Source organism: Triticum aestivum, chromosome 6D, assembly GCF_018294505.1.
Source record: "Triticum aestivum cultivar Chinese Spring chromosome 6D, IWGSC CS RefSeq v2.1, whole genome shotgun sequence".
NCBI classification, from domain to species: Eukaryota; Viridiplantae; Streptophyta; class Magnoliopsida; order Poales; family Poaceae; genus Triticum; species Triticum aestivum.
The window spans coordinates 234,199,430-234,206,861 of NC_057811.1; the positions used below are offsets into that span (position 1 = coordinate 234,199,430).

Here is a 7,432-nt window from a genome sequence, read left to right on the forward strand (position 1 = left end):
GCAGAGCTTTTCTGTCTGTTTACCCTGAGAACCGAGGCATGTCCAAACAGATCTAAGATTGACGAGCAAGTCAAGATATCTCTTTCCTTTGGCTTCAAGAATATCATCACGTCATCATCATACATGGAGATCCGATGTTTCAATCCAGTCCTCGCCAGGGGGGCCAGCAAATCCACCACTGTCACGTGCTCAAACAATCTCTGAAGTGGCTCCATGCAAAGTATGAACAACATGAGTGAGAGGGGGCTTCCTTGTCTTAAACCTTGGCAATTGAAGATTGTTTCCCCAGGGATTCCGTTCACCGAGATTCTGGTGGATGCTGTCGCGAGTAAACCACAGATCCAGGATATCCACCTTGCGCCGAAACCCATCTGCGTCAGCACTTCTAGCAAGAACGGCCACTGAACGGAGTCGAAAGCTTTAGATATGTCTAGCTTGACAAGGACCGTGGGGGTCCTTGAGAGCGTGTAATCTGCGTGTCGTCCCTTGTACTAACATGAAGTTGTCATGTAAGGATCTTCCCCACACAAACGCAATTTGGTGATTGCACACTACGAGCGGCAGGTCGTCTGCGAGGCAGGTGTCCAGTATCTTGTCAAAAAAATTGACCACTCCATGGTTTAGACTAACTGGCCTGAAGTCTTTGATGTCCACCGCTCCCACCTTCTTCGGCAAGAGAGATGTCGTGGCTCTATTGATTGCCTGCATCCCCCTCATGTCTCCACAATGGAATTCTTCAAGTGCTCTCATGAAATCGTCCCTGATAATTGTCCGGCATGTTGCGTAAAAGCGTCTTGTGAACCCATCGGGCCCTGGTGCCTTGTCCAAAGGCATTGCTTTGATCACCTTCTCGACCTCATGGGCAGAGAACGACGCGTCCATATGTGTCAGGTCTCTCCACGGCAGCCCTAACACCTCCAGATTTAAAGTGCAGCTCCTCTCCACGGCTGACCCCAACAGTTTTCCATAATATGAATCCACCGCTTGCGCAATGTTCTCATGGCCTGTGTGTACATGTCCCTTCCTATGCCTATGACTAGCTTGCCGGTGAAAGAAGGCGGTGTTGGCTTCCCCTTCCTTAAGTTGCAAGAGCCTAGAGCGCTGACGGGCGATAGATCGCTGTAGCGAACAGAGCCCAAGCAGTTTCCTCTTCAGCGTCCTGCGCAACTCATATTCTGCATCCGTTAGGGCTCTAGAATCCATAGCCGCATCGAGCCGACCAATGACTTCCAATGCAATTGCGATTTGTAGTCTGATGTTTCCGATCCACCTGTCACTCCAACATTGCAATGCTTTTGCGGTAGCTCGCAGCTTCTTGTCGAGCACAGCAAAAGCATTGCCGACCGAGGCAATCAAACTCCATGCCGCCTCCACCGTCTGAAAGAAGCCCTCGGCCTTAGGCCAGAACTGCTCGAAACGGAAGCGTATGCGTACGTGAAGTCCGTCTTGAGGTCCAGGAGGAAGGGGCAATGATTAGAGATCGCCGATCCCAAAGCCATGAGCAAGGCAGCCGGGTGCAGATCATCCCAGCAGTTTGTCGTGAAGATATGATCAATCTTCTCCAAAGTAGGCTGCATAATCACGTTGAAGTTCATCACAACATTCACATTCTTAGTGTTGTTGTCATTCATATATCATATATCTCTACAGTGTTTGATCACAATTTAGATAATTGATCTGATGTTGCTCATCTTTCAGTATAAAGTCTTCTTTTTCCAGATATACATCTCCAATTTTATAGGATGTGTTATGCCATGTTGATCTCTTTTTAATTTTCATGTAGCTATATACTTTTGTCCTAGCTTAGGCCATTCAAGAGTTGTAGGACATGATACGTACTGTCAGTGCTAGCACCCTGCTGAGCATTGCATATTTAGTACGTACAAGTCTGCTAAGGCCTTGAGTTACAGTTATTATTATTGTGCTAGATCTCATTTTCTCCATTGCAAAGCACAAGCCTTTTTGCTAATAAGATAACAAAGTGCCGCTGATCACCCTGGTACAGTCGTAATTACTCGGATGTTCTTTCAGAATCACAGGACATGCATCCGGAAACTTTGGTTGCTCAAGTATGTCAAGCATATAATATATATATATATATATATATATATATATATATATATATATATATATATATATATATATATATATATATATATATAGTTAAAACCTCCGGCATCTGCATCAATCAATGCATACAGCCATCTTTATTAATTATTCAACAAAGGTCTGACAAGAACATGTACAATACTTCCCGTATAATCCATGTCCGACACATCAGATCGAACTGCCGGTGAGGTGGATTCAATGTGCAGCATCCCCGCAAAACAAAAGGATTTAATGTGCAGCAGACCACTCGGTGTTGCATCGTACGAGGATTGGACAAGGAAACGTCGTCTGTGCAGCAGACCACTGGAAGAAGTACATTTATTATCTTTCAAAAATCAAATACCCAGGATACAACTACATTACTGATTGATCTACAACAACAATTTCTAGATGGAACGATGGCAAAAGAACAGGGGGGAGACATGCATACTGATCTTACAGCATTTGTACTTAACAGTTTTCCTTACTTCCATGACAAGATTAAGACGGAACAGAAGCAGAACATCTCCTCGGCTCTTCCAACTCTATAACCTGGCATACCAAAGTTCCCGGAGTAAGTACGTACAGTAGAGGGACAGACAGGTATCGCATGCCACCGCTGAAACAATTAGCTCTCGGGCCAGTTGCATAATAGCTTCCCTCCAAATTTAATCATTTAAATATATGAACGAGCAAAAAGGAGAATATTACGTGAACATTTGTGGACGGTTACGGGGCTGAGGACGCTTCACTGGTGAGATTATCATATTTCTCAGAGCTGTCGAAGAATTGTTCATGTTAGCTCCAAAGACGGACCGTGGCGGCTGTCTGGGTCTCATATCCATCGGAGGTGCAGCAGTGTGACCAGGAGAACCCCCAGACAGCTCAAATGGACCAGAGTTCTCACGTCGTTGCCTTGGTTGTGGAGCCCATCCCTCATCTCTGCGCCCTGGGGTTTCAGGAGGATCAATCGATCCTGCAACAAGTGAATGAGCTGTTTTTGTGGAGAGGTAGCTTCTAGAAAGCCAAAGTGTTGTATTGAACTTATTCATGGCTGGATGTTTAGCAAAAGTAGCTATTTAATAGCTTCTCGAAAGGCAAAGTATTGGGATGAGTGAGCGGTAGACAACTAAAATCAACTGCGTGCATAATGCCATAAATTACCTTGTCTCAGAGGGTCGCCGCTGTCCAATATGTTGGGCATGCCTGAGAACAAGTCAGGCTGAGCTCTTGGGAAGTAGTTGTTTGCAGGTTGAATGGCTGAACGTTTTACTGATTCATACTCGTTTCTCAGCTGATCATACATCTCGTCAAGCTTCCTCTTCTGCCTGGAAGGAAAGCACATTTCATACATATTGGATGGAGCGGAACTTTGTTCCTATAAGGAAAATAATGGCACACTAGACTAACCTGGATTTCTCTGCAAATTTTTCTTGTAACTCCTGCTTATCCCTTGTCAAGTTTTCAATCTCTTGTTCCATCAACTGGCATCTTTTGGCCATCTTCTGGTATGCCGCATGCACTTCTTCCAGTTTTTCAGTGAACTTTGCCTGCATAACTTCACACTTTTGCCTACATTGACCAACAATTCTGTTCATCTTGTATTGCATCTCCAGATCCTTTTGTCCGATGTAAAACATGACACTTCTGTATGCACTCTTCATAACTGATTAGTATCATGTTCAAGGAAAAGCTAAATGATTATCATATTAGCAACAAAAGAACAAGCCTTCAACAGTAGTTACATAATCGCTGACATCATTGTCTCACTACAGCAGTTTTTGTTTTCAATTTTAGGTTGCTTGAGTTACTGGAATACTAAAACAGGAGCTTAATCAGGCACTAGATTCCATAGAGGTGAGCTATGTTATTCAACAAAATAACATAAGAACGATTCTAGGTCCAGTGAATAAAATATCAAGGATACGTATCTGTGGAGAAACTCCAGTCATTGACATCTGAGATAAAAACAAAGTTATCACAACAGATGAGTTACAGGAAAATCAACTGCATATGTCATTATGAATCGAATTCAGAGGGGTACTTACATTTGTCCATTCATCGCTTGGATTTATGTCAGTAGGCTTCATATGGCTAAGAAATAATTAAAAAAAGGATTAGATGATATCGGCATATTAATACATGGCTATTAATTTGATCTCAAGACTAAAACAGAATCCACTGTAACATGTTAAGAAGTGACATAGGTATATAAGGTTCTCATTAAGAGAAAAGAAAGAATGTGAAATACACACGAAACATGATGTTTTGTAGGCACTCCAGCATCTGTAGATATCCCAAATTGATATGGACAAGAGAAACGTAGCTTACACGAAAGGATGAAACATTAAGCATGAAATAATGAATGCTATATCAAGAGTTTATAACTGACCTTTTGGAAAGTACTTGGTCACAAATTGGACATGCACCATCGTTACTGAGTATTTTCTTTGCATCCTCTGTACCTGCACAATAAGTATCAGTTAAAGTAAAAAAAAAATGTATTCTGCAATAGCAGCAGTCCTCATGAACTTTACTTATTTACAATTGAAACGATTAAACAGAAAGAGATAGAAGATTGCAGGCATACATAAAACATGGCCACAAGTTGTTGTTATGGCTTGCCCTTCCAACTCCCGCCAGCAAGCGTTGCACTTCATTTTGTATTCTTTGTTCAGAAGAACCCTGCAGGTCGAAACACAGATAAATGACTTGCACTAGATGAACTGATCATAACCATCTAATGTGTCCTGCATTACAGCCCTAAATCCTAAGAGGCTAAGAAGCACAAAATGCATGATTAGTGCAAATAATCACAAAATAAATGCAGAAATAACTGCATACACTGTTTTCATGGAATGTGTAATCATGAGGGCATTTGCATAATAAAATGCCAGATCTTTTAGTTTTGAGTACCGAAATTTAACTATGAATCAGTTTTTGTTGTGCATCACATATTTACCACTGATACCACAATACATAAAATTTCTCAAGCATTGTAGTTTTCCCACTGCAAACAATAACTGGAAGCAAGACAATGAAGATGAAAACGAGAAATAAAGTTGGCCTTGAAGTGCAGCACACAATTTCTGTTATTTCCATTACACATTACCTCGCTTTTGACTACACTGGGTTGGACTATACATCACAGATCAGAGATGAGATAAAGGTATATATTTACAATGAAATAGGAAACCTGAGGAGACATAGTTCGCCCACTGAATTCCATCAACAAAGAAGCATAAAAGGTCTTAATAGGCCAGAAAAGAATCATCTATAATGTTCTCCGAGTATTCTTCAAGTGATTCCGTATCAAATTTGTATAGTACTCATGAGTTCAGATTTAAACTTGTTAATGTTTAAAACCCTTCTGCTGTGCTCGGGAAAGCCCGAGCACTCACTTCTTTTAGCAAGCTCGGGGGACCCTGTATCCCGTGTCACTGACAGGTAGTATGTAACAGAATTCCATCACATAAATTCCTATTGAAACTTTTGGCATATAAGAAAAAGGGTAATCAGCATTTCTTCAAGCATTTTTTTAATTCAAATTTGCCATTCGGTTATGTGCAAAATATATCAAGATATTACAGTAACTAACCTTGCACTTATAATCGCCTAAACAGTAGGATCTCACATAACACAAGACATGATCAACATTACAAACATACCAGGTACATACAGAAGTCCTGATGCAGAATTCAGCTAGTATATTGTAACCCGGTTACCTATTCCGCTGATTTGAGCTTAATCAAGTAGATAAGCTATCTCAGAGCACCTAAGTAGCTATAATATGTTTGGACGAGTGCTCAAATAAACTGTGATAACAGTGGTAGTGGCACTAAATACTGCTAATTAGGTAGCTTTATGGGAGACTTCTACAAACTCTCTCTATACTCCATAACAGAGACAAGAGTTCTGACTGATGCATCAAGCAATATGCATTTAGAACTATTTCTGCATTCCATAACATTTCACTCCTAATTAACTATTGCAACTAAATGGCATGATCCAACTTGCTTCAAATATGTAATAGTTCGTTACATGTCAAGTTTTACTCTCATAATCTCAATTCTCAACAGTGAACATAGTGAATATATTTCAAATTAACACAGATCCAAACAAGCCGGCATCATAATTTTGTTAGCGGTACAGAAAACACCATAAATTTGTTGCATCCAGAGCACCAAACAATGCAAGAACAAAGCAGACACGATACACGATGACCCTATACTCTTCAGAACCTACCATTTGCAGCTAAAACAGACTGGTTAAAGCACTATAAAGCGAGCAGCAGAGCAGCTTTTGTACTCTTAACTCAAACGACCGCACACACATCACAAATGGAACTGTATAAATGCGAATAGTTGCACCTGTACTACTAGCTAACTGTCCGCACTTGCCCATGAGGAGCGCAATCGAAGCCTGAGCGCAATTTGGTGCAGTAGCGACTCCAAAACCCGCTGTAAAGTCGGAAGCAAATTTCCCCAGGAGATCTCGCGACCAATCGCGTCCAATCCAGCAATCCACAAAGCAAAACTAGCTCCGACCCAGCGCCCAGCGCAGCCTAATAGCAAATCCGATGCGGTGAGATGGAGCGCTCAGTTACCTCCACACGAGCGTCAGGAAGGTGACCTCGTGAACGACGGTGGTGGTGGTGATGAGAGGTGGGTCTCCGGCGGGGACGAAACCCTCTTCGTCGAGGGCTCCAGAAGCCAGTATTCCGCTCCGCCGAGGAGGCGACGGGGAGCAGGAGGCGGGCCGGGAGGAGTTGGGGTGGGCGAATGGGAGTAGCCGTGGCCGTGGCGGCAATGGGGCCGCGAGGGTTTCAAACGAGTGGGATTGCTTGCTTCATTCGCGGAGAAGAGGAGGAAACGGCCGTTTCGAATGCGAGTCGCGGGTGACCGCGACGGAGAGGCGTGGTCGTCGACTGTGGAGACGGCCGCTGTCCTTCACGCATTTGGTGCTGTGGCCTATATTTGGAACAAATCCCCCTCAAATTTAAACTAGATTAATCACCCCCTCAAATCTGTCATACCGGATCAATGGGGCCCCAAGGTGACATTGGATCTGATTTGAGGTGGTTTTCGTGCTAAAGTTGCTGACTGGACGAGTTGACATGTATTGATTGGATTAGATAAAATTCCCCTTTCTCTGTCGGGATGAACCTTAACTCTCTCTCTCGCGACAACGCACAACGATTTCTCCCACGCAACAAACCCGGCCTCTCTAGCAACAAACCCTAGGTCGAATTCATGTAAGAGGGTAGTCGTCGTTCGTCTTCCACGGCGCAGTCATCTGGTAGCTCGTCCAGTAGTTGCCGTTCGTCTTCATTGGCGTTGTTGGC

At 43.0% G+C, this 7,432-nt stretch overlaps 1 protein-coding gene across 6 annotated transcripts; it reads right to left on the minus strand.

Annotated features, from left to right (window-relative positions):
• Nucleotides 1-2,184: 2,184 nt before the first annotated feature.
• LOC123144530 (E3 ubiquitin-protein ligase CCNB1IP1 homolog) lies at nt 2,185-7,036 on the minus strand. 6 transcript variants are annotated; one of them, XR_006471633.1, is made up of 10 exons: nt 6,695-7,035; nt 4,679-4,773; nt 4,481-4,553; nt 4,137-4,182; nt 4,016-4,046; nt 3,499-3,754; nt 3,253-3,416; nt 2,800-3,064; nt 2,577-2,640; nt 2,185-2,412 (listed from the first exon to the last, which is right to left on the minus strand). XR_006471633.1 is itself a non-coding variant. In XM_044563721.1 (9 exons), exons 2-9 carry the CDS (start codon nt 4,746-4,748, stop codon nt 2,634-2,636), a joined length of 912 nt encoding a protein of 303 aa, XP_044419656.1. In that variant the 5' UTR covers nt 4,749-4,773; nt 6,695-7,034; the 3' UTR covers nt 2,185-2,633. The 6 variants fall into 6 exon arrangements, 4 of the variants coding, with proteins under 4 accessions (XP_044419656.1, XP_044419658.1, XP_044419657.1 ...); XR_006471632.1 differs by having other exon boundaries at nt 2,549-2,640; XM_044563721.1 differs by having other exon boundaries at nt 2,185-2,640; nt 6,695-7,034.
• Between the last annotated feature and the right edge of the window lie 396 nt (nt 7,037-7,432).